This window comes from Mesoplodon densirostris, chromosome 6 (genome assembly GCF_025265405.1).
Source record: "Mesoplodon densirostris isolate mMesDen1 chromosome 6, mMesDen1 primary haplotype, whole genome shotgun sequence".
NCBI lineage: Eukaryota > Metazoa > Chordata > Mammalia > Artiodactyla > Ziphiidae > Mesoplodon > Mesoplodon densirostris.
In genome coordinates, this window is record NC_082666.1 from 24,555,382 (window position 1) to 24,582,414 (window position 27,033).

The 27,033-nt window shown below is 37.5% G+C and overlaps 2 protein-coding genes across 3 annotated transcripts in view; one reads left to right on the plus strand and one right to left on the minus strand.

Annotated features, from left to right (window-relative positions):
- The window catches only part of NCBP1 (nuclear cap binding protein subunit 1), a 136,007-nt gene extending 110,394 nt beyond the window's left edge, over window positions 1-25,613 (plus strand). Inside the window, exons 7-23 of one of the 2 annotated variants that reach the window (XM_060100974.1) lie at window positions 853-922; window positions 1,385-1,600; window positions 4,200-4,297; window positions 5,251-5,314; window positions 6,745-6,855; window positions 7,579-7,643; window positions 9,261-9,323; window positions 9,557-9,631; window positions 11,541-11,644; window positions 14,124-14,246; window positions 15,238-15,340; window positions 16,710-16,803; window positions 17,520-17,623; window positions 19,312-19,426; window positions 20,848-20,976; window positions 21,586-21,699; window positions 23,054-25,613. In XM_060100974.1, coding sequence (XP_059956957.1) covers window positions 853-922; window positions 1,385-1,600; window positions 4,200-4,297; window positions 5,251-5,314; window positions 6,745-6,855; window positions 7,579-7,643; window positions 9,261-9,323; window positions 9,557-9,631; window positions 11,541-11,644; window positions 14,124-14,246; window positions 15,238-15,340; window positions 16,710-16,803; window positions 17,520-17,623; window positions 19,312-19,426; window positions 20,848-20,976; window positions 21,586-21,699; window positions 23,054-23,167 — 1,762 coding nt within the window. In that variant the 3' untranslated portion in view covers window positions 23,168-25,613. Of the gene's footprint in view, window positions 1-852; window positions 923-1,384; window positions 1,601-4,199; window positions 4,298-5,249; window positions 5,315-6,744; window positions 6,856-7,578; window positions 7,644-9,260; window positions 9,324-9,556; window positions 9,632-11,540; window positions 11,645-14,123; window positions 14,247-15,237; window positions 15,341-16,709; window positions 16,804-17,519; window positions 17,624-19,311; window positions 19,427-20,847; window positions 20,977-21,585; window positions 21,700-23,053 lie in introns of both variants that reach the window. The other variant, XM_060100975.1, reaches the window with a different exon arrangement.
- XPA (XPA, DNA damage recognition and repair factor) overlaps window positions 21,105-27,033 on the minus strand; it is a 47,213-nt gene continuing 41,284 nt past the window's right edge. The window contains exon 6 of the mRNA XM_060100979.1: window positions 21,105-26,902. Coding sequence (XP_059956962.1) covers window positions 26,754-26,902 — 149 coding nt within the window. The 3' untranslated portion in view covers window positions 21,105-26,753. The remainder of the gene's footprint in view (window positions 26,903-27,033) is intronic.

Genomic DNA, 27,033 nt, shown 5'->3' on the forward strand with positions numbered 1-27,033 from the left:
TTCTATTAATAGGTAATTCTTTGGATATTGTTAATATTTACGTAGTTACAATAAAGCTAAAGGAAGGCCAAAGATAAAAATCTGCTTTCTCATTACCCTAAGGTACCTTTAAATGATTTTTTAAATGTTTTATATTTTTCAAAAGTTGTACTGTTTTTTTAATTATATATAGATGTTTACAAAAGAATGAAAGTAAGAGTGTGAACATGCTAACATTTGAATGTCATTCCCCCTTTTTATACAAATGATAGTCCAGTATACACATTGTTCTTCTATACACACTTGCTTTTTTTTCCCTCTTAATATAGTTTGGATTCATTGCATAAGATATTTAGCTCTACCTCATTCTTTTTAACAGCTGTATGGTATTCCAGTCTTTTAATGTACCATAATTCCTTTAACTAGTCTCCTCTTGGTAGACATTGAGGCTATTGCAAGTCTTCGGCTATTTTAAACAGAGTTTCAGTGAATATCCTTGTACATAAGTCTTTATGTGCATGTACAAATATGTTTTGGGGTGATGTGAATTCTTAGAAATGGCATTGCTGGGTTGAAGTGTCTTTAACAATTTTAATTTTGATATTTAGTCAGATTGCCTTCCAAAGAGATTATACTCTTCCAAATGTCATCTAAAGAGATTATATCAATTAGCCCTCTGCCAGTGATGTTTTTGAAACCATGTATTTGCCTACATTTTGGCAATGCAATACATTATCAGAGATTCTAATATCTGCCAATCTGATAGGTTAAAATGTTTCACTCCCTTAATTTGCATTTTATTAATTATGAAAGCAACTGAATATCTTTTCATGTTTTAAAAACCTAAATGTAGATTTTCATTCTTACCTTTAGAAGACGCCAGAAGACTCATGTGCCCATGTTACAAGTATGGACTGCAGAGAAACCGCATCCACAAGAAGAGGTAAATTGATTTCAGTCTCTTGTGATACAAGCACAGAGTAGATTCTTACCTCTGTGACATATTCAAATCACCCCATTTGCATACCTCAGCTGGGTTTTCACATTTCATATCAGGGGTTCAGCTCCTCATAGCCCTAGGCATATAGTGGATTTTTAATAAACGTTAGAATGTCATCAAAACATGCCCTATTCTTTGGGATTCCAGATATCATAGAGTTGATGTATGTTTTATTTATGTGCCCAATTTGAAAAAATAAGAGGTATCAGCCCCAGACAGACTTTATAAAATAATTAAAACAAAAACAGGAACTTAGCAGTATTCCTTAGTACTGTATTTAATTGTAAGTTAGCTTTTGTATCCTGTATTTTAGAAGGCAGTAGATTTTTGGTTTTGTCTAGTCAAAATGTTATTTCATCTAGCCTCCAAATATCTATTAATTGTTCAAAATTAATCTGTCTTTAGTATTTAGATTGCCTCTGGGCCCAGATTCAGAAATTGAAAAAGGATCGCTGGCAGGAGCGGCACATCCTAAGACCTTATCTTGCCTTTGACAGCATCCTGTGTGAAGCACTGCAGCACAACCTGCCTCCTTTCACACCACCTCCTCACACTGAAGATTCGGTGTACCCGATGCCAAGGGTCATCTTCAGAATGTTTGATTACACGGATGATCCTGAGGTACGTGCATGACCAACAAAAGTGCCTTTCAAAGCGCCTGTGTTGTGTTGTAATTGTGGTTTAATCTTGTTTGAATTATGCCTATGGGACATTTTAATTTTGAGTTGTTTATTATCTAAGAGGGTCAATGGCAGCGAAGTTAACAGTTTAATTCAGTGAATGGTATCACCTCATTATTCAAGAAATCATACTTAGGCAGTGTAAATTGACAGCACGGTGTACAATTGAAGGTTGTAGGTTTGAGAGGCCAAGTAGGTTTGGGTTTTAATCCTGGCTTAGTCACAGCCCAGCTGTGTGATCTTGAGTGAGTTATTTACCTCCTTATCTTAGTTTCCTAATGGAATAATAATAGTATATATTTCATAAAGTTGTAATGAGGATTAAATTATTAACACATAAAGTGCATAGAACAGTATGTGACACGTGATGAGTGTTCAATAAAGTGTTTTTAATTTAAAAATCCCAAAGATTAGTATAAGCTGACTTTATAGTTCTTAAATATATATATTTTTTATTATGAGGTCAGGTTGTTGATAGCTGTTATACTTTAGCAATTAAGAAAATGTATAATTTTGATATTAACATTTGATATAAAAATTTACATTTTAACTGTGCTTTAGTTACTTTATACCTTTGCATTTGAATGACTGTTTTTTGGGGTTTTTTAAAATTTATTTTTGGCAACGTTGGGTATTCCTTGCTGCGCACAGGCTTTCTCTAGTTGCGGTGAGCAGGGTCTACTCTTCCTTGCAGTGCGCGGGCTTCTCATTGCAGTGGCTTCTCTTGTTGTGGAGCACGGGCTTTAGGCACACGGGCTTCAGTAGTTGTGGCACATGGGCTCAGTAGTTGTGGTTCATGGGCTTAGTTGCTCGGCGGCATGTGGGATCTTCCTGGACCAGGGCTTGAACCCGTGTCCTCTGCATTGGCAGGAGGATTCTTAACCACTGAGCCACCAGGGAAGCCCATGACTGTCTTAACTTTAATACCCAGGCAGCAAGCACAGTGATCACTGGGCTGGTTCTGAAAAGAAACTCGCCTGGCTAAAGTACTATACCTGTTGCTTAGTACATTCCAGTCAGCATAGAGCAGAGTTTCTCAGCCTCAGCACAACTGATGCTTTGGGCTGGGTAATCCTTTGTTGTGGGGCTGTCCTGTGAATTGTAGGATGCTTAGGAGCATCCCTGGCCTCTACCTTCTAGGTGCCAGTAGCATGTCAGTTGTGACAACCAAAAATGTCTCCAGAGATTGGCAGATGTCCCCTTAGGGGCAAAATTTCCCCCAGTTGAGAACCACTGACATAAGAACCAATGTTACCACCTTAGGTCAAACTTGAGTTTTCCTCCCCTGTCTTCTCTCTTCTGTTCTACGGAAAGTTGCTTATGACCAGGGAAATTTTAGCGTATGTATACTCTATCTCAGGGTAAAAAGTTGTTGGATAATTGGTTATATATACAAAATTATCAACTTGCTACCCACTTGCAATATTGCATACATAATAAAATGCTTTTAGTCAACTTTATGTAATGGTCTAATTAGAGTATATATAATTGGAAGTCTAATTTACAATAAGACTGTTAGAATCTTTGTGATTAGGTATTTATTTGTACAAGGGGAACATTAGAATGACACCTCAAAATTTGCTTCTGTACTATTTGTACTTAATTGGTGTTGCCTCTGTAATGTGCCCATCATCTTTTGCCAGAAGAGCATAAATATGTAAAATATCTGTTTGAAGAGGATTTGTTTTTTTGTTCTGGGCTTTCAAAAAATGTTTTGTTTTGTTTTAATTAGAAATGATAAAGTAGATTAAAGTAAAAGTCACCAATAAGTAGTAAATAATAAGTAAATAAACTCATTGAACCTGTTTGCTATGCATATTTTTTTTAATTAAACAATATTATGTAGGTAATGTTCTTTAACCTTTTTTAAAACAGCGTAGTGTGGGCCTCCCTGGTGGCGCAGTGGTTGGGAGTCCGCCTGCCGATGCAGGGGATACGGGTTCGTGCCCCGGTCTGGGAGGATCCCATATGCCGCGGAGCGGCTGGGCCCGTGAGCCATGGCCGCTGGGCCTGCGCGTCCGGAGCCTGTGCTCCGCAACGGGAGAGGCCACAACAGTGAGAGGCCCGCATACCGCAAAAAGAAAAAAAAAAAAAAAAAAAAAAAAAAAACAGCGTAGTGTGGATATCTTTCAATGCATACATGATTTTTTTGTGTCTACATAGTGTTCGAGACAAAATTTTCCCTCTCTCCATGTTTTTTATGGAAGTAATCCAGTCCCATAGTTTCAAAAAATAAACTGTATAGGACTAATAATATACAAAAATTATTTAGTTTGCTTCATTTAAGACTTGAAGTGGGCAAGGATAGTACAGTGTCAGATGTAGAAGAAACACTATAGCTGACAGTCTAATTCTCTTGTAGACATAAGTGAACACAACAATAAAATTTGCTGAAATACAGAGCCTTCACACTTGTGAACTTTTATCCCCAGCATCCAATACAGTGTCTGGAACATAATAAGCTCTGATATATTTGTTGAATAAATGAAAAACAATATTTTGTCTAGGTCTGGAGTATATGCATTTGGTTTTCTTTCCAGGGTCCTGTAATGCCAGGGAGTCATTCAGTGGAAAGATTTGTAATAGAAGAGAATCTTCACTGCATCGTTAAGTCCCACTGGAAGGAAAGGAAGACTTGGTAAGATGCTTTTCATGGTACTTTTATTAGAGTGGAGAAAAAGTAGCAATCTTGATGATTTAGTAAGAGCAAAATGTACGTTAAGAGTAAGAAAATCTTCCTCTCTTCCTGATGCCCTGTCTTGCTAAGACTGATCTCTAAAACACTTGATTTGCTTTCTGGAGGCACTTCACCCTCAAATAGTACTTTCCTGGATGCTGTATAGTACTATAGTGCTTTGTAGTAATATGCATACTGCTCTTTTGTGTGGATATTTGCCATGTGCTCTGGACAAATTAACTTGAATGGCAAGCTGTTTTTGGTATGAATGTTGTGGGAATAAATGAATACTAATGGTTTTGCTGTTTCCTAGCAGTTAGAAAAGTTTATTTTTAATATTTTCTGAAACCTTGGAAAGTTTTGGTTTAGATCTTAAAATGGAAAGGAATATAGTATTTTGGGAATGGTCTACCTTATAAAACATTTTAAGTTAGTAGATCTGAATATACTTCCTTACTATTATTACTTACACTCCTTTTTTTTTTTTTTTTTTTTTTTTTTTCTCGGTATGCGGGCCTCTCACTGTTGTGGCCTCTCCCGTTGCGGAGCACAGGCTCCGGACGCGCAGGCTCAGAGGCCATGGGTCACGGGCCCAGCCGCTCCACGGCATATGGGATCCTCCCGGACCGGGGCACGAACCCGTGTTCCCTGCATCAGCAGGTGGACTCTCAACCACTGCGCCACCAGGGAAGCCCACTTACACTCCTTTTGATCTTTCAAGGAGTTTTGCATGCATTAAAGAGCTTCCTTATGGTAGACAGAATAATCTGTGCTGTAGTTAAGTGAAGTAACTGAAATCTAGAACATTTCAGAAAAGATTTCCTTTATATCTACATACACTGTTTTTGAAACTGCTTATTTGGTTTTTCATATATCTGTGTGTACTCATTAAACTTAAATTACACTTTTTATAGTGCTGCACAGCTAGTGAGTTATCCTGGGAAGAACAAGATCCCCTTGAACTACCACATAGTTGAGGTATGCATTCCAAATGGAGTTTGTTTTTAAGTTTCAGAATCTTTCTGTTGACTGTAAAGTGTAATCTACTCTTGGCCTTTTTGTTGTTCTTGGTACTTGGCAGGTGCTGAAAATTAATAGAGAAGAGAGGAAATTGCTTTCAGTTTTGGAGCTCTGTTAGCCATGTTAGTAAAGAGGAAAGAGGTTAAGCCCAGTGTACAAATGGAATTTTGAGTTGCCTATAATTTATTTATATATTGATAGTATATCTTCATTCATGAATAGTTATCATGGATAACGTAAGTTACCTCTAACTCTGTCAATACATTGTCCACTTAACAGATGTATAAGAGGCTTAAATAGTTTAAAGTATTGTATTCTTTAGGCAGATAACCCATCTTTAACTGTGTTTATCTGGCCTCTTATTACTAGCATACCCCTGACTAGTGTATTATTTCCTGTATCACAGGGTAGGGATAAGTAGGAATCCTTATTTATTCTTAGAAATCAAAAGAGCCAGTTGTTTTAGAAGTGGAAGAAAATAGATAATGCTTTTGATTCCATATGAAGTCATACAGAAGGATGATACTAGTAGCGTAGTTGAACACCTTGTAGAGATTTATTTCCCAAAAAACAGTGTTTTCACTTGACCTGTGGGTCAAACTGTCAACTGCATTATTCATTTATGTTAAAATACTCAAAGTGAGCATAATTATGTATCATTTGATTCACTTTTTATTCATATTCTACCTATGTACTTCCTTAGAAATGCTGCATCTGTTCTCTTTATAGAACTTGAGAGTGTGCTTAGGCTATGAACTTGACTCACTGACATGTCAATTGAAATGCAAAATATAAGTCATATTTTTAAATCTGCAAAATGTGTAGAAATTCATACAAAAGTGTAGGAGATGGGAGTGAGAAGGAATGCAGACCAGGCTCTAGAAGTCGAGGTAGATGGTCCACAAATAGAAGGAGGATGGAAACAAGTTTGTGAACAAGAGCATGGCAAAAAAGTCTTGGAATACCAAGAATACGGTAACAGTGTAGAATGAGTTAACTATCTTCTGTTCCCATCCTCCGAGTCTACAAAGGACGTTTACTTCTTATAGAAATGAAACTCTGGTGGATCTGTGAGTCCCCAGTAAACTGTACCTCCCTGAATTAACTCTGATACTTCCAGAGTTGAAATTGGACAGTTCTCTGGAAGTATCAACTAAGCATTAATTTTTGCATATTCTTATTTGATTGAGTTATAAAGATAAGAAATCTTCATTACAGTATTCAATTGTAGATCTTTGTGTTTTAAAGAGCATAATTTTAAAGGTTAAAAAGTAATATTTTTTATTATGAATACCATAGAGTTAGAGTTTAGAACATTGAGGTGTTTCTAATAGTAGAAATGTGTAGATAGCTGTTGAATTGAGTTCTGACTTGTGATTCCTTTGTAGGTGATCTTTGCAGAGTTGTTTCAACTTCCAACACCCCCTCACATTGATGTGATGTACACAACACTTCTCATTGAACTGTGTAAACTTCAGCCTGGCTCTCTACCCCAAGTTGTATCCTTTCCTTTGTTTTTAATGTACTCTGTTTGGCCTGACTTTAACAGATTATTAAATATTTCTGCTTGTGGGTTTAAGTCACTTCATGAAAACAGTTTGGCATTTCTTTAAAAGTTAAACATTACGTGTACTATACAGTCCAGCCATTCTGCTCTGGAGTATTTACCCAAGAGAATTAATGTTCATAACTTTATTTGTAATAACCCCAAACTGGAAACAATCCAAATATCCATCAACACAGAATGGATAAGCAAATTTTGTTAATAGCTATACAGTGGAATACTACTCAGTAATAATAAAAAAAAAAGGACAAATTTTCAACGCAGGCAGCAACATGAATGAATTGCAGAATATATTGAATAAAAGGTGCCAAACAAATATGAATTCATACTATATGATACCATTTACACAAAATCCTAGAAAATGCAAAGTAATATAGTGACAGCAGACCAATATTTGCTTGGGGGCATAAGTGAGGGGAAGAAGGGAGAATGGATTACAAAAGAGCATGGGGAACTTTTGGAGATGATGTAAATGCTCATTATCTCGATTTCACGCGTGTATACAGATCAAATGTACATCAATGATACCTCAAAGATCAATTACTTGAAACGAAGCTCAGCATTATTAGTCATTATATAGACTTCTAAGAAATGTTATTTTTTCTATCACAGCTTATTTTCAAGGAGAGTATAGTTTTCCTTATCCTGAAATTCACAGCTTGCACAGGCAACTGAAATGTTATACATGCGTTTGGATACGATGAATACTACATGTGTAGACAGGTATAGCAATTGCCTTATTTCTGTACTGAGTGTTAGCAGCTTCTGCTCCCTGTACTTTATAAAAGAATTTGATCAGGAAAACATTCGCCTTTTTAAGAATTTCCAAGTTGGTTTTTCTTTCTTGCCTCCCCCAGATAATCCTTTATATAATAAAACTCATAATTGTTATAACATCACACTTTCTAGTTTAATTTTCAATATGAAGTGATGCCCATACTGAGGTTTTCTTTAAGTGCATTGTTTGGTTCTTTGGTATGGTTACACTTTTCCCTCTGTAATTGAGTAGGTAAGCTTTTAAAACAGGTTTTATGCTAACCCATATGTAGAAGCAGAGTCTAATGCTGTATATTTATGTTTATATAATATATATGTATTTTTGTTTATGAACAGTATCTGCTTCTAAAATAATTAGCTACTATGTGACTACAGCTCCAAGACTCAGTTTATACAAAAAGCCATATTGGATTTTTATAGCTGTGGTAATTTCATGCCCGTTGTCATCTTCTGGGTGAGGTATATGTACTACCTTTATTAGCTGGTGTTCTCTCTTCTGTCAGTTTTCCAAAGTAGATCAGGACAGATACTGAACATTTTCCATAATCTGTCATGTCTACTGTCCAAATGCGATATTTGAAAATTATCAGTAAAGGCTATCCTGTGTCGTTGACCTATTATCTTGAGTAATTTTCATGACTGAAATTATAGATACATGAGGGATGTGCTTTAAGAAGGTGTCTGCTGAGGTGTTTTTTTTTTTTTTTTTCTTCTTCTTTTTTTTTTGCGGTACGCAGGCCTCTCACTGTTGTGGCCTCTCCCGTTGCGGAGCACAGGCTCCGGACGCGCAGGCTCAGCGGCCATGGCTCACGGGCCTAGCCGCTCCGCGGCATGTGGGATCTTCCCAGACCAGGGCACGAACCCGTATCCCCTGCATCGGCAGGCGGACTCTCAACCACTGCGCCACCAGGGAAGCCCCTCTGCTGAGGTTTTTTTCCCAGTCTAGTTAATAAACCATTAGTTGTGCTGGGCATCCCTATTATGCCATTCATTCAGCAAGTGTTCATTGGGCTCTTAAAAATTTCACAGTTATACAGTCTACTAAGGTGATCCCTATCTAGTCAGAGAGATCAGATGTGTTTTTAAGAGAAAAGGGGGCTTTGATGGTATAGTTTGTTGTTTGTGGTGAAAGGGTGTGGTATGATGAGAGACTACTTTGGCTCGTCCGTTTATAAAACATTTTTAATCTTTTTTATTTTTGCACCTCACACCTCTGTTTTGTTGTCAGTTAAATGGGGAAAATAATACATTCCTCAGAAGTTATTGTGAGAATTAAATTATATAAACATATATAAGGTACTTGATATAAAACAGGCACGTGAATCATATCTATTATTCACTTAAAAAGGATAGCACTGTTAGGAGGAGTGAGATGGGGGACTGTTACTTTTTGAAGTAGAAGGTGAGTTACAGGATTTGCACAGAAAAGGGCAACTGGCAGGAGAAAATACAGCTGTAGGTAGGGGGGAAATCGGGTTTTGTCTGAAGGATTATGTAAGTTCCTGTTATAAATTGCAACCATTCATCCTTTTCTGTCCCCCCCCACCCCACTTCTCTGTATAGGTTTATTAATTGGTTTTCCCATCATCTAAGTAACTTCCAGTTCCGTTGGAGCTGGGAAGATTGGTAAGCAGTGTTATGTATATTATATCTTTCTTCTCTCTACAGTCTACCATTTTTTAAAAAAGTTAATATTTAAAACTATAAAAGCAATCTTTTTCACGGTCTGAAAGATTTAGGGTTTTTTTGGTATGTATATAAATGTAATAATTTAGAAGGGAACTGTTTGTAGCTAAGTACAAGTTAGGTATAGGTGCAGATCATGTGTAAGAACTTATAAAACTATATTTCCTCATTAGGTCAGATTGTCTTACTCAAGATCCAGAAAGTCCCAAACCAAAGTTTGTAAGAGAAGTTCTAGAAAAATGTATGAGGTAAGTTCTTTGTGTTTTCTCCTTGGCTTAGGTCTTCTCATTTCTGTGGGGGTATTTTTCCCTTCTCTGCATTTGTGATGTATGTCTAGAATATTATTTTTAAATTCCAAGTACCTACCTCTCTTCCCTTTCAGTTTAATAAAGATTTAGGCTGAAAAACTTGGGCAACCATGCCATCTGGATTCTATGTGAATTAAGCCAGTAAGGTTTTTTTGTCAAATAGACTTTGAAATAATTTCAAATTTCAGGAAAATTGCCAAAATAGAGCTCTGTATCGTGTTCATCTAGATTCCCTAGTTAACATTTTACTACATTTGTTCTAATGTCCTAGTCCTTTTTCCCTCTCTGTATATACAATCTACCCTTTATATTGGTCTTTTTCTGAACCCTTTGAAAACAAGTTGCAGATACGATGTCCAAGCATCCTTTAATGGTCGGTTGTATATTTCCTCAAAACAAAAACACTATCCTACATGACCAGCATACAGCTCTCCAAATCAGGAAATGAGCTCTGATACAATAATACCACTATACGATCCACAGGTGCTGCTGAAATTTTGCTAACCATCCCAACAATGTCTTTTCCTTTTCTGATCCAAAATTCCTGGATAGAACATATGTAGCATTTAGTTGTCATTTTCTTCAGTCAATCTTGAACAGCTATTACTCTTTATCTTTCATGTCCTTGTCAGTTTTAAAGAATGTAGGCCTTACTTTGTTGTGTTGCCTTGATGCGCCCTCATGACTCAAGTCTTGCATTGTCCCACCACTAGAGATGTTAACCTTGATTACATGGCCATGTCAGGCTTCTCTAACTTAAGTTCACCATTTTTCCCTTTGTAGTTGATTAATATTTTGTGGGAAATACTCTGAGGTTACACTCACATCCTGTTCATCAGACCTCCACTGACAACTTGTACTTTTATCTGTCACCACTATGGTAATTGCCAAGTGATGATTCTCTTTGTCTATTATTCTTTCTACATTTATTAGTTGGCATTCTACTGTAAGAAAGAGCTTTCCTTTTTCACCCATTTATTAATTCCTGTGTTAATTCCTGTGTTTATATATCAGTAGGGACTATTTCATTCAGTGGGTTCTAATTCATTACTGTCTTTATTAATTATGATGCTGAAATTGTCCCTGATTTGTCCATTGGGAGTCCTTTGTGGCTCCTGTGTCCTTTTCTTTTTCTTCTTTAATGTCCCCCTCCATTCATTGAGCATTTCCTTATTTCTGGCACAAGATGTTCCAGGCTTATCTTGTGTTTCCTTGCCCCTTCCCTGGAATCATCTATTTATTCAAGGAGCCCGAGTTTCTTTTAGTGGAGCATGGCACTTAGGAAGCAAGGTCTGGACACTTGATGTGCTTGTTGCTATTGGGGTGTCATTGGTTCTAGGCCCTCTGGATGGACACACACACACACATCTGTAACTATTTTTATATCCACTTAGATGTGTGTATCCCTCCAATTCCAACCAAACATCTCATTTTTTTCCTAGCCTTCCCCTTTGCCGTGATTTGTAAATACCTTTGCAGGCATTAAGAAACCTGGTTCCCATTAGCCTCAATAAGTATTTATTTGCTGCAATATAACCAGTCTCCCAACCATACAAACTGTTTCCTCTACCTCATCCCACCCCACCATCACCACCCCACCTACCTGGCCTCCAGGCTTGTGGACCCAGTGGCCCATATCTCAGTGCAAACCATTAAGTTTTGAAGAAGGCCTGAGTTCTGGTGCTGGCCTAGACAACAGTTTAAAAGACTTGTTGTCCTGTCCCCTTTTATTTCTTGGTTGTCAGCTGAGTCCAGGGTGTTGGAGATTGTGACCTTCTGGGTAAGTTGGATGTTACTGAAGAATGGAACTGATGAGTGATATTTTCTGAGGCTCTTATTTGTATTGTAGGTTGTCTTACCATCAGCGTATATTAGATATTGTCCCTCCTACCTTCTCAGCTCTATGTCCTGCAAACCCAACCTGCATTTACAAGTATGGAGATGAAAGTAGCAGTAAGTAATAAAACAAATCCTGTTTTTAAAAGGTACTAATGCAAGTATTAAGTCGGTTATCTAAGGTAGAGAAAGTGAACTTTTTCTCTTCTTGGGTTTGTATTTTCTGTTTGAAAGGTGATTTCTCACTAACCTCTATTTTATTTGCTGTCATCAGTTTGAAGGTTTATTATGATTTACTTAGTTATTACTGGCTTACTTTTTTCTTTTAATATTGTTTATATCTATGACATTATTTTAAATGTTGCTAAGTATAGCAAGATGAATTTATGGCCAGAACTTAATAAAATGAAAATGTTTGTTATGGCAATGCAGATTACTTGAACTGATTAACATCTGGTAACAGTGCAGGTGTAGGAACACAGGTGCACATAGACTATATTTTGACCAGCAGTATGCCTCTAGAAGTAAATTCTTTTTTTTTTTTTTTTTTTTTTTTTTTTTTTTTTTTCTTTTTGCGGTATGTGGGCCTCTCACTGTTGTGGCCTCTCCCGTTGCGGAGCACAGGCTCCGGACGCGCAGGCCCAGCGGCCATGGCTCACGGGCCCAGCCGCTCCGCGGCATATGGGATCCTCCCAGACCGGGGCACGAACCCGTATCCCCTGCATCGGCAGGCGGACTCTTAACCACTTGCGCCACCAGGGAGGCCCTAGAAGTAAATTCTTAAACTTGCTTTTCTTACTTTTTGGTCACATCATTTCTGAGGTTGCACTATAAATCGGGGGGGCCTATATAATTTGATATGCCATTTGTGTTTTACACTTAATGAAGGTAAGGTTGTACATTGGTGAGCACTGGTAGAGAGTTAGGTGTGGAGTTTCCAAGTTAGTCTTTTCACATGGCACTGAACACAGCTCCTCCATGAGCCTTCCACTTCGTGTTGTGTAGCAGTTCTTTGCATCTTGAAACTCACTCCTCTCCCTTGCCTTCTCATATTGTACCCCTGGTTCTCCACCTGCACCTCAGACTACACCTGTTTTCCTTGAAATAAACTCAGTTGGTTCTAGTGCGAAGTACATTTCCTATGTTACTATGTCACGTATTCCTTAAAACAAGTCTGAGAAATGGGTATGTTTATTACACGAATTTTACAATGAGGAAATGGCTTCAAAGAGGTAAAGCCAGAGTGAGATTGCTTCTGAGTGGTAAAGCCCAGAGTCAGATACTGAGCAGCCCCGCTCTTGACCACTGTCTTTTCCTGAAAAAGCAAAGCTTGATGTGGTACTTGTAAGTGCCAAGTTTTGATTTCTGCTTTCTACTGGCTCAGAGATACAGTCAGAGAGTTCAGACTTTTGTTGAACACTGAGCTTTTTTTTTCCATAGAAATAACTCAGCCTAACACGTAAGGCCCTTCTGTCATTCCTACTTTATGATTTGTCAGTTCTTCTCAAATGAACCTCCACTCCAGCCAGGCCCACTTCCTTTTTTATTTTTTCTATGCTTCTTTCTTGCGTTTGCCTTTGTGCCATTATCCCATTCTAGAAAGCCCTTTCTGTTAAGCCCTTTCTGTTCTCTGATTCCTGTTCTCTTTCCAGGGGCCCAAGCTCCAGTCTTTTAAATATTTTGTTAACCTTTGGCAAGCCAGTTTTTTGTTGTCTCTGGCTACTTCTTATGTGAATATCTTGGTTTTCCACCTAGAATGTAGACATCACAGTGGCAGAGGATTCTTTTTTTCTTCACTTATCTTTCTCTCCCACTTTCAAGAAAAGCACACAGCACATGTGACCTGTTGTAATTGACTTTATTCATTCCAAGTGCTTAGTGCTTAGTAACTCATATTCTACATCAGAATTGATTTTTTGTTACCTCTTTGTCTACCTTACATTAAAAGTAGTTGTTCTGGTGATGCCATACAGTATATCAGTATATACTAGTACAATATAATACAGTAAGGACTCAACAGATATTAACCACCAGTAAACATGTGGAGTCAAAGCACATAAGCATCTGGCTTACATAGATTCAAGTGTGTGGACTCAGCAAAAGAGAAAAGCAAAAAATCTGTCTTAAGTTGGCAGCCTTCACGTTGTTCAAACCCAAATTTAGTTTCCACTGTCTTAGGGAAAGGGAGGAGGAAGGGTACATTGACCAAAATGAAAGAGAATACATTGATTCTCAGCTTTTCAGCTTATGGAGGCCTAGGGATTTGAGGACTGTCAAAGGACAGCTGCAGCTGTGTCCCCTCACCCTCATCCCTGAGGAAGATCAGTACCCCTCATACTCTGAATTTCAGTTAGCTCCGTGTTCTTAAGGAAGTATCGAGGCAAGAATTACCTCTTATGCTTTATTTTAGGTGAAAAAACCATTGCCCTATTAAATGAAACTTTCACATGTGGTTATCTTTATACAGAATAAATATTGATCTTAGGATAAAGAGTACTGTATTTTAAAAGAATTTTTTTTAAGTTTCTCAGTTATTTAACTGATTGCAACAATAGTCTTAAAACCTGATCTACTCTCCTCCCCATTCTGTGCTTAGACTCTCTTCCTGGACATTCGGTTGCCCTCTGTTTAGCTGTTGCCTTTAAAAGTAAAGCAACCAATGATGAAATCTTCAGCATTCTGAAAGATGTACCAAATCCTAACCAGGATGACGATGATGGTAAGGGAATTAAATATTTCTTGAATGGAACTCTGTATGGACCATGTTAAAAGTATAAACATAATTTTCTTAAATCTCATGGGATACTCATAAAGCAGTATATTTGTTTGGCCTGCCCATTGTTCCCAGAACCCAGCTATCTTCTCCCTTAAACATTCCCTGTTTTCACTTTAGAGAGTTTCCTGCCCAGAAAGACTTGGTATATTATAAAGTTGGATGTTCTCTCCAAATTAAACTATAAGTTTATCATCAATAGCTAAGACAAAAAGGATGAGATGGACTTGCTTTATCTCATATTAAAACATCTTGAAAATTACAATAACTAAAACAAAAAAATGAGTAAAAGAGATGAAAAGTCCACTGGGAAAACTAGGTTAACCATTTGTGGGGGGGCGGATTTTGTTGTTAGATGTGTTACATAATGACGTGCACAGAAAAATGACGCAGTCAAAACATTATTGGTGTTTGGGTTATTATTGGGATTTTGTTTGTTTAGATTTTTTAAGAAACTTGTATTATGATGTTCGAGAAAATGTATTTAGAAAGTATAATTCAAAATGACAGTGTTAAATTTAGGCATTCTCAGACATCTTAGGACACAGACCTAACTGTTAAGGGCTTACTGTATTTTTTTCTTTTACTATATTTATTATATATTATTTATTATATATATTATTATTATCTTGCCACCATGTAGAGAGATAAGAACAAGGAAATCTATGTGGTATTTGTAAAAAGAAATGGATCATATAGAAGAATCAGGGAAACAATCCCCAAAAACTTAAGAATTAAGATTATATAGTTTTATATTTTGAGTATTTGAAATCAGTGGTAGTCTTTTATCATCTATTAGTACTCAAAGACATTGCTTGAATGTCTCACCTGGTATTTGGATGTGAGTGTGCCATCTGTTTAGCAATTCAGGCGAGGGTCCAAAAAATTGCTATACTTAAACTTTTTCCTAACTCTCTTACTGTGGGCTATTTTTCAGATGAAGGATTCAGCTTTAACCCATTGAAAATAGAGGTCTTTGTACAGACTCTGCTACACTTAGCAGCCAAGTCATTCAGCCACTCCTTCAGTGCTCTTGCAAAGTAAGTACAGCAAGAACACACATGCTGTCTTGAGGGTTTAGAACTTTGTTTGGTGAATACCAATGGCGTACTAATTTTTACCTAAAATTATTGACTGAAGATCTTAACAGTATTATCATATAATTTGATACAATGGGTTTTGGTTTGTGCTGGCTAAAATCCCCATCCTATGGCTCCTGTCAGTCTGTTAGCACAGTTTGCGTGTATATATATTCAAAAGAATGTACATTTTTTCATATAAACCTTAGAGAAACAAGTGAAAAACCTGAGTCCATAGGACAGTCATATACACAGTCAAGAAGTTTCCACCTTGGGACATCCCTGGTGGCATAGTGGTTAAGAATCCACCTGCCAATGCAGGAGATGCAGGTTCGATCCCTGGTCCGGAAAGATCCCACATGCCGCAGAGCAGCTAAGCCCATGTGCCACTACTACTGAGCCTGCACTCTAGGGCCTGCAAGCTACAGCTACTAAGCCCACATGCCTAGAGCCCGTGTTCCACAACAAGAGAAGCCACCACAATGAGAAGCCCACTCGCCACAACTAGAGAAAGCACACACACAGCAACACAGCCATCCATCCATACATCAATAAATAAATAAATATATTTATTTCTTTAAAAAAAAAAAGTTCCCGGGCTTCCCTGGTGGTGCAGTGGTTGAGAGTCCGCCTGCCAATGCAGGGGACACGGGTTCGTGCCCCGGTCTGGGAAGATCCCACATGCTGTGGAGCGGCTGGGTCCGTGAGCCATGGCCGCTGGGCCTGCGCTCCGCAACGGGAGAGGCCACAACAGTGAGAGGCCCGCGTACTGCAAAAAAAAAAAAAAAAAAAAAAAAAGTTCCCACCTTGCCTAAGCATCTTCCTAAAAAAAGGTGAGCAGAACTGAGAGCCAGCTACATTTTTAGGAGCCACCCAAAAGGTTGGCATCTAAAGACAGAACTTTCTAACTCGTCCTACAGTTCCAAATGAAGAAAGAACATATAGATATTCCTTCAGTTGAGCAGAGAAACTAGACTCCTCACCCCATCTCAACTTCCAAGTCTCTATATGACTTGCAGGGTTCTCACAGAAGGCACAGTCAGAATACTGCACCTGTGTTTGGAGACAGTTCCTTAGCCCTCATCTATTCTTAGATACACAGTAAACTATAGTCCTAGGCTAATGATAGTATATTGTAATTTTCCTAAGATTTTATGACAAATTCCATACAAACTGTGAAATCCTAATCATACCTTTTATATCCTTAATGGTTAACGTTTGGTTATTTTGCATTTATATATTGCGCTGTAAACTGAGTAACACTGTAAAGGCTTTGAAAATATTAAAATGCTTAAGTTTGTATGTGGTATTTTTCCCCCACTGTCAAAAGGTTTCATGAAGTCTTCAAAACCCTAGCTGAAAGTGATGAAGGAAAATTACATGTTCTAAGAGTCATGTTTGAGGTCTGGCGGAACCATCCACAGGTAAAAACTAAGACATATTGAGGTGCTGATTGTACAGGTATAAAAATAAGGCAGTTAATACCATCGTTTTAGTTTGCAGAACATGAAATTTGACTTGCCTATAGAACAGTTTTTAAATCTGTAATTTTAGTGCTCTGAAAAAGTAATGATGTTTGAGTCATTCTTTAAAGAGCAATTGTTATGATTTGGTTTGGTATTATAATATCTCAGCACATTTTAAGTACTTAATAAGAAAGAATGCTTATTTCTTGGAAGGTTCTCCAGTTGGGTAGGAAATAGTTATCTAGTCTAGCCAGTTTCTAAAAAACAAGCTCCAGATTTGTCAAATCTTGATACACTATTATCATACCATGTGTTATAAAGAGGCATTAAAATAAATTTCAGAGTTATATTAAGACTTTTGTGATAAAACTATCTTGTATTTCTAAATTTTAAGATTCGATGGAAATTATATATTTTGTATATATCATCTAAAATTTAAAGAAACATTTTTAAGTGTTAATATTCAGTTTTTCTTTTTGCTCAATCTTTGTGTTCTTGTATTCTTACAATAAGTACCAGAGCCAAGCAGAAGGCAAAATAAATCTTAAGACCTGATGGTTAAATTGTTCAGTTCCATAGCCACTGAAAATGAACTTCAGTTTTGTAGCAGTGGGATTATTGTGGCCTATATATAAGTGTCATTTACCCTAATAATTTATTTTCTCTGATTGTAGATGATTGCTGTACTAGTAGATAAGATGATTCGTACACAGATTGTTGACTGTGCTGCAGTAGCAAATTGGATCTTTTCTTCAGAACTATCTCGTGACTTTACTAGGTAATACGGATTATTTTACAAAGTTCCTGTTCTCTAAGAATTAGTTTACATGTGGTCCCTTATACATGAGGTCCAATCTGGTAGGATTGGACTTGGCAAAGATTCTTGCACAGTGGAAATCCACACAGCCAGTCCGGTTACAGTGTCTCTTAGGGATACACGTAAGTTGATTAGGACTCAATCAATTAAGTAGAAATGCTTATAAAGGATCCAGACTGTTGGGAGGGAAGATCAGGCTGTATGTCAGGGTCTCAACTAGACAACGGGACATGGGCAGGAGTTCCAGCTCCACTGGGGACCTGAAATGCACCCCAGGAACTGGTAGAAATCACAGTCCATCATAGATTACACGTCATGGAGGGACTGAGGAAAGCCTGGTGGGCATCTGAATGCCTCTTGGGGAGGGAGGTCTCACCTCAGTCATAAAAGTCCTAGATGTAATACACAGAAGATTCATTCTAGACTCATTCCTCATAAAGAGACTTTTCATTAAGCTTGGTTCTTATACATGAAGTTGAGTCCATAGGCTTTATAACTGATCAGGACTGGGACAGCAAGAGTTGACACAAAACAGGAAACAAAGGAAAATTACACTTGCAAAGACAAATATCCGTTACAACCTTTATCCTCTTCATTGTATGTTATTGACAGAGGACACTAGTCTGAGATAAACTGAATCCTTAGGGTGAAGGAATGTGGTCTAAGGGTATCATACCAGCCAAGTAGGTACTCACAAATGAAGGCAACATCAGACCATTCTCAGATTTGCAATATCTCAGAAAACTGACAACTCAAGTAGGTGTCAGCCATTATCCTGAATGATTTACATCTGCAACTCTAACTCTGCAAAGCCTTCCCTGACCACCCCTTCCAGAGTTAAAATACTGTGCTCTTTTATCCTATCTGCTAACATTCTAGACCTTGAGTTTTATGAAATGATTGGTTTATTATCTTCCACTTAAACTGTCATCGTCCAGATCAAAATCTGCAGAAAGAAGTACTCTTCTGTGCTGTATATCCCGGGGTTAGGAGACCAAATGTATAGACATACAAGCAGTTAAGAAGCTACTTAAAAAGCACATGCATATTTATGCGACAAACATTTAAAGCACTTTCAGGTGATCCTGGTATTTGAGCAGTTTGAGAAAGTAGTTGACATATTTATGTCAAATATCTCATTCTTAAAAGCCTAGCAGTTGATAGCTATTATCAACTAATGAGATTCTTAAATGTTTCAAGAGAATTGGCTGAGTTTGCGCTAGTTAAATATCAACAGTATAAACCATGCAGATGAGCCTCAGATTGTTTCCATTTCAAGTTGCAATACTTAGTGTTTACGTTTAGAAGAAAATGTATTTTTGTTCCTAACCTGTTTTTTCTGGTTTGCCATTTCATCGAATATGTACACATACCTTCTATGTGTCTAGTAGGGGATGGAAAGAAGAAAAATGACAAGGACCCAATATTGCCTTCAGGAAGCTCACCTGAGTAATGGGTGGGGCTAGATGTTTTGTACAGTTGACAAGAAAAATCATAATTGTTGCTGGAGAGATATGCCTTACTCTGTCTGCCTAAAGAACAGAAGGCTATATAAGATCTCAAGAATGAGTAGGTTATAAAAGTTGAGAGGTCTTATTTTCTATGAGTATAGTTTAACATATAGTAATCAAATGCCTTATTACTTTAAGATTGTTTGTTTGGGAAATCTTGCACTCCACAATTCGTAAGATGAACAAACACGTTCTTAAGATCCAGAAGGAGCTAGAAGAGGCTAAAGAAAAACTCGCAAGGCAACATAAACGGGTAAGTCTTGTGTTGATTGTAAATGGTCAAAGAAAATATACCAGAAACTTTTGCGAATATTCATTACCTTGATGGGAACTTATTTTTTCGAGACCAAATCATGCAGAGCTGTTTGTAGAAGTGGAGGAAGGGACGGACCTGGGGTCTGCTGTTCTCTCGTTCTGCACGGTGAACCTGTTTAGGAAGCCACAAACCTCACTTCTCCATAGTTCACCATCTCTGGATCAGTTTCATGTTTGCCTTCCCAAAAAGGAAGGAGAAGGAAGGAGGACACTTGTGTTTCTGTAAGAGTTTCTGATGCAAGAGGGGAAGAGGGAGAAGATTGTCCGTGTTCACCACTCCCCCGGTAAGGTTGGGGTAGTGGGGGGGTCATTCCCAGGCCTATAAGATACTTCTCATATTAATAAGAAGTTAAGTATTTTAGCTATTTTGGGCAGAAACAGTGAGCTGGCTGTATCCTGCAGACAGTGCTGGTGTTGGGCAGAAACAGTGAGCTGGCTGTATCCTGCAGACAGTGCTGGTGTTGTTCATTACAGAATTTTCCAGTTCTGCACATTGATCATAGTGGAGGGTAAAAGCAAGTTCAATGATTTAGATGAACCAGAGCATGTTCGAGTGCTCGTCTCCATCTAGACACTCATGTATACCTGAGCACGTATGTAAACACACTCACAGATCTCAAATACTGTGATAAGGCAAATGGTATCATCCCCATTTTATACATGTACAAACTCCAGAGACTTGACTTCACACCACTCTGTTCTCTAGATATGTGGTGTCCAATATGGTGACCAACAGCCACATGTAACTAGTTACAAACTAATTAAATTTGAGTACAATTTAAAAGTCAGTTCTTCAGTCACACTAACCACATTTCAAGTGCTCAGGTGTCATGCGTGGCTGGTGGCTATTGTGAGGGCAGCGCAGATCTACGGTGTGTTGTGATGAGAGGCTCCCAAGACCCTAACCCTGTATTTCCCCTAGGAGCAGCAGTTCAGTGTTCACAAACTCAGGGTTCCCAGCAATTTCATAAAACAGATTATGGTGAATAACAAGAATCAGCTGTACATTTTCCATGGCACTCAAAGCTGTTTTCATTTTGAATGGAGGAAAAATGTGACACATATTTCCTCCTTGAGTGGGCTGTCTTATAAAAGGCATAACTTACTTCTGCTTTATAGCAAATCTACCACGATTACCCAAGTGCCACTGAATTTCCCTGGCCTAGATAAGAGGTACTCATCATAGGACTTGGGACGTTTTGCCTGTATGTTTGGGACACGGGAGTACTTTTACTATAGAATACAAGTCTTCAAATAGCATTTGACCAGACATAATAAAAATCCTTAGATTTACTTGATGGGATTTAATACACTGCAATCCTAAATGGTGTTTTCCCTTTGTTCCTTTGCATTCGGTAGCGAAGTGATGATGACGACAGAAGCAGTGACAGGAAAGATGGGGCTCTTGAGGAACAAATAGAAAGACTGCAGGAGAAAGTGGAATCTGCTCAGAGTGAACAAAAGAATCTCTTCCTTGTCATATTTCAGGTATCTTGGCTTGGGACACTGACGTGTTCAAAGAAACAGTACATTTCTTTAATTTTAAAAAATGTTTTTATCACAGAAGTAATACATATTCATTTATAAGATCTTAAATATATAAAAATTTACAAGGGAAAAATAAAAGTTCACTAACTGGAAGTAATTGTTATTTACTTAATGAGCATTCTTGCATGAGCATTTCTCCTTGCTTTAAAAAAATGGATACTATTGTTAAATACCTCTTTCATATTTAATTATTCCCAATTGTTGATCTATTTATTGATAGATGATTGTTTTCCTTCCTGAAGATTTTTGTGTATACATTCCTGTTAACATTTCTGATTATGTACTTAGAACAGGTTCTAAGAAAAATTACTAGCATAAGTAATCTAGACATTAAAGGTCTTCGGGTATTCCCAAAAACAATGTACTAACTCATTATCACTGCTTTTCTACACTGACAGTTATTTATTGAATTATGAAAGTTATGGATACACACCACAAAGACAGGGTGAAACAAGCAATACCTTTGAGGTCTCTTGGTCAAAAATGTGATTGTTTCCAAAGTATAAGAATTTTTTCTGACACCTCTGGAACTTTGTACCCCTTTTCCAGCGTTTTATCATGATCTTGACCGAGCACTTGGTACGATGTGAAACTGACGGGACCAGTGTATTAACACCGTGGTATAAGAACTGTATAGAGAGGCTCCAGCAGATCTTCCTACAGGTTTGTGGAAAACTGATTATATAATAAACATCATTCTCAGCCACAGGGATTTTCCACTTCAAAAAGTCATCAAATCTGTCAGGAGGTTATGTAGTACCTGTAAGCCCCTTAGTGTCCATTTGTTCCTACTGCTGCTCATCACAATATTTAGGCTTAAACTGGCTCTATCATTCAGACTCCTAATTACCATTCTCTTTGGAGAGCCTAGCTGTAATACAACATATAGAGAAAAAAATGCTAAGGGAAGAGTAATTAGATTTTAAGAATCTCTGTAAATCCAATGTGCAGATGATAACCTTGTTTCTGGAGGCACTATTTAAGTTCTCTGAGGTCCTTAAATGCAACACCTACTCTCTGCTAGATTTAAGTTAAAGATCTGTAAGAGAGTGAAACTAATCCTTTGTATCTTCAGACACTAACACCCCAAATCCTCATTTGTTTGTTCTAGAAAAATGATTAAAGCAGAAGGCATAAAAGGGGGGGGGGTTCTTTAAGTCTGCAAGCAAAAATTTATTCTAGTTTTAGTTACTGTCAAATTTAAAAGCTTTAACAGCCCCTAGTTAGTCCTATAGGAATCTCAGTATATTAAAGTTTATATTTGTACACATAGAAGAAACTATTTCATTTTCTGACTTTTTTTTCCAGTTAGGTTCAACAAGTCACTGATTTTCAGTAAGACAGATAGATGACCTCTTTATTTTTAAAAGGTTAAAAAAATGAGGTTTTCCTATTTTGTGGAATACTTCACAGATCACTGGCTAATATCACCGGCTAATTCTCTAATATTTTTTTCTTTTGCAAAGAGATACATTAAAGCCCTAACCAAAAAAAGGAAATGATTCCAAATTTTTCCTTATGTTTCAAGGACCATGGTTAAATCATGGTTACTTAGTAACAGTGCTATTCTTATTTGTAATGTATCCACCTCCCCCCCAACCCCCCCCCCCTTTTTTTAAATCTTCCTAGATCAGTCCCTGTCCTGACAGCTTTTAAAAAGTCATACTGTATTTTGTCCTGATTAGGGGAGACACATCTGAACCTCATCTAGAAGAGTAGCAGGTGCTGCTGCCTTGAAGCATGAATTGCATTTATTTACATAGAAGCAGGCCAGAACTGGATTTTTTAAATTATTGAACATCGTTTTGTTTTGTTGTTTGTTTACGCCTACATTTTCTTAAGGTTGAGGCTTTTCAGGGGCCTATTATTCCTACCGGCAAAACCACTTTTTTTTTTTTTTTTCCTGTTCTTTCCCATCATTCCAGTGTGGGTGGGCCGTTGAGGAAAATGTTCTGCAAGACTGCTTATGTGCTCTCTCTCCTGACCTAAACACTTATCCCCTTTTCTGTGTCCACAGCATCACCAAATAATCCAGCAGTACATGGTGACCCTGGAGAACCTGCTCTTCACTGCTGAATTAGACCCTCATATCCTGGCTGTGTTCCAGCAGTTCTGTGCCCTGCAGGCCTAAGGGTCATTTTTTTTTCCCCTTCCTGTCAAGATTTTTTTAAGATCTCAAAATAATGTCTTATTTTTGATGGTTTGAATGCTTGCTTTCTTGTAGCATCCTTTCTTGAAGCAGAGGGGGAGGACAGGACAGTGAAGAATATGGTATTGATTACCTTTAACTGCCTGCTAAAAAGCAGATATTCCCTAATGACAATAATGTGACAGTGGATGTATTATATATGTGACAGATACAACTTTTCTCTGATATTTTTCTCCTTAAGGCACAAAAGATAACTGATTTGAGGTATGTGAAACACTAGAGGTCAAGCTTACAAAGTAGTATATAGAACTGATGATGGATTTATTATCAAGTAGCATAGCTTTTCACAGCTCATGGGTAACATGGGTCATCTAACAAACATGGATGAAATAAAACTGAAAATATCTTTTTTAAACTTTAGTATTTCATGATTTATCATCTCAGTCCACTTTAAAATTAGTGGTTTCTTACTAAGTGAGGTTTCTTACCTCTATCTGAAATTTTCTCTTCAAAGTATTTTTCATTACTGTAGTATTTTAAGACACTACTGTTATTAAAAGGTGTTACTAGAGTAGACGTTCCCAAATTCATCTGAACATAAATCACCTGGGGCTCTCTAAGGTTTTTTTTTTTAATTAAACCACATTCTCTGGGGGTGGAACAGAGACATCATTGGTAGTTCTTAAAGCTCCCGGGTAATTCCAATGTGCAGATAAGTTTTAGAACTATCATCATCTTAGAATATTTGATCATTTCCTCAAATCTGAGACATCTGTCAGGTCATACAGTGAATTACATGCTAAAGTGGGATTTAGAAGTAGCTAGATTGGCTAAAACTATACTTGGCATTAGATGTAGGTTTGGATTTTATTTCTATGGAGTCTGGGTGGGCCAAGTAACTACTAATTCTGGAGCCTGTTTCCTGTATGGTGTTGAGGCTTAATTAAGATGATAAAAGTACACTGTTAAATAACACACAAGGGATTATTTGACATTCCAAATCCTAACATTTTTAGACTTTTTTCATTAAACCTTCAGAAAAATTTACCAATAATCTCACAACTGAAAGTATCTTTGTGCATTTGTACTATCTTTTTTTTTAACTTTTAGTACATCATAAGTTTATGATGCATTAGGTATTTTCCATATTAATAAATGCAGTCTCTTTGGTTTACCATACATTTAGTGGCTACAGAATATAGTCTACTCAATAGATGGAAATTCCTAGGATTTTAAAATACCGTACCATTTTACAAATAATCACAAGATTAAGGTTGCATGGCATGTTACTGGCAGAAAAGGAACTAAAACCCAGGTTCTTTGCTAAATGGTCTTTTGTTTACACTGTTCCTCCTTCCCACAAATTATGTAATTAGAAAAAGCTCCTGTCCTCAAGAAGCTAAAGGATAACCATTTAAGGCTTTGGTTAACTTTGATCCTAAACTGCTTTGTAATCCTTTCATAATGTATTGCAAAGTTTGGCTAGTTATACTTACTTGATCCAGATCCTAGAGGAATTTCTAGGTTTTCACCTCTTTTCTCTTGGACCCTCTCTTCATGTGTAATGGTTGCTTCTAACAGTTGCTCACTGATGTAACCCTGCTCTGACCCAGTCTGGCAGCTAGGTATATGAAAAAACTGAATCAGAGACTGAATTTTGAAGAAATAAAGGTACAAGAGCAAACATTCAACAGTTGCTCTCCCCACTAATGAAGCTCACACAGACAAAAGAATGGCATGTCACTGTACATCATACCTTGCAGTAAATCAATATTCTATTAAACTGTGCTGATGCCATTTAACATGCTTTTGTCAAAGTGAACATGTACTTTTCCTTAACTCTCAATCTCCCAGGAATTATTCAGAAAGCAGTTCATATGAAGATAAGTTTGCTTTTCCTGGAAAGTATTTAGCAGTGATTTGTGTAACTTACTAATCTACAATTATACCTGAAAATGAAAGATGAGGACAGAACTTGGCAACCTGAGTAAAGCAGATCTGGCTGTCAGCGACAGCTGGATACCAGGACTGTCCTAAATTGATGAAGGTGAAGAGTGACTAGAAGCCCACCTCAACTGGACAAGTCTATTAACTACACTGGTCTTGATGATATGATGTGCTCATTAACAACTGGCTGTTACGTGCCAGATGCTATAGATTCACTGTATTTAATCGTCATGAGAGTCCTTACATTATTATACCCATCTGACAGATAAAAACAGGCCCACGGAGTAACTTACCCAAGGTCCACAGGTAGTAAATGGAATCTGAAACTACGTCCATGTGGTGGTTTTAGGGTTCCTTGTCTCCCAGTAGTAATGCTGTTGTCAGCAGCCTGAACCCCTAGTTACTTGCTGGGAAGGTGTTTTTTTTTTTCCCAAGAAGTTCTTGCTGCCCATTTGGAATCGCTTTTTACTGAGCTGTAATATTCAGCATAACACATTAAAAAAATCAACACGATAAATAAAACATTTCTGTATTGAATACTTATATAGGGAACAATTAGTAATTATAGTCTCAAGTCTTTGACTTGTTTTGACTTTTGCCCTTCCCTCAAGCATAATCTCCAAGAGCTGATCTAGAGATGAAAATGTACAAAAACTTCCTATTTATTTGTAGCAGTAGGATAAGAAGTCCTGTCAAAGAACTTGAAAATTTATCTAGTTTATCATAACTTGAATTTGTTTTTATCAAAAAAGAATGCATAGACCCTGTAATCAAGCACTTGGGATCAAATGCTCTTACTAGATATAACTACCTTGTAATCCTTTTGACAAGATAGAGGAATATTTGACTACCTAAACTTGATCCAGGTGTCTGGGGTGATGTCAGGTTGTAGGTTACCACTCCTTTAGAAGTGTTAAAACAAGCACAGAAGCAAGCTGTCTTCCCTCCCAGGATTAAATGAGAATACCTGTAAGGCACTTAGCATAGTGTCTGCATGGCACATGGTAAATGCTCAGTAAATGTTAACAAGTTATGATAAACTTATCACTACCTTTGATCAATATAGTTTTTCCATTTTAATCCAGACTTGAAAAGGGCTATCTGGAAACTAATATTAAGATCTATAGTAGTAAACCCTAAGGGTACAGAAAACTTGTCCCAGCAATAGCTCCCTGCTCCCTTGACTTGCAGACAGTAGTCTAGAAGACCTGGCCCAGCCTCTGGGGTGCAGTGGTCTACCACCATCCCTGCTGTTTCTTGGGATAAGAATCCAGTTCAGCCAGTTTTTGCCTTTACTACTAAAAGCTCTTCCTCCTACCCCAATCTAGGGTTTGTCTTGGTTGCTTATTTCTCAATTTTAGCTCTAACCTAACATTTTTGAACCTATCACTCAGCTCCCATACCTATTGTAGAAAAAATGGTCACAGACCCAATATTTTGCCCACAACCAGACCTGCTGGACCTTAACTGAAACTTTTTCTTAAGCCATAACATACATAATTATTGAAGCATTATTTATACAAGTGTTTCATTCATCTATGAAGACTTTACGTTTTGATGAATTTTGAACAAGACCAATCTAAAAATTTCCACACTATAAAACATATCACTTAACTAAAAATCACATTTTCTCGTATGTCAGTTCATGGCCACACACAGTACAAGTCTTCCGGTACATGTCATCCTCTAGGTTTTCTTCTGGTCCATACTCATGTTGATGAGCAACTGTCTCCTTTTTCCATAGACTGCTTCTTACTGCTCGCCGTAATTCTAAGAGAAAAATAAAAGCCAGTTTTTCAGTGGTGCTATTTCAGCTGTGTGTGTTTAAACCAAACGTGGTTTACACCTTAATTTTATAACAAGTCAAAACTGCTGATACAGATTTGGCAAGCTTACTTTCT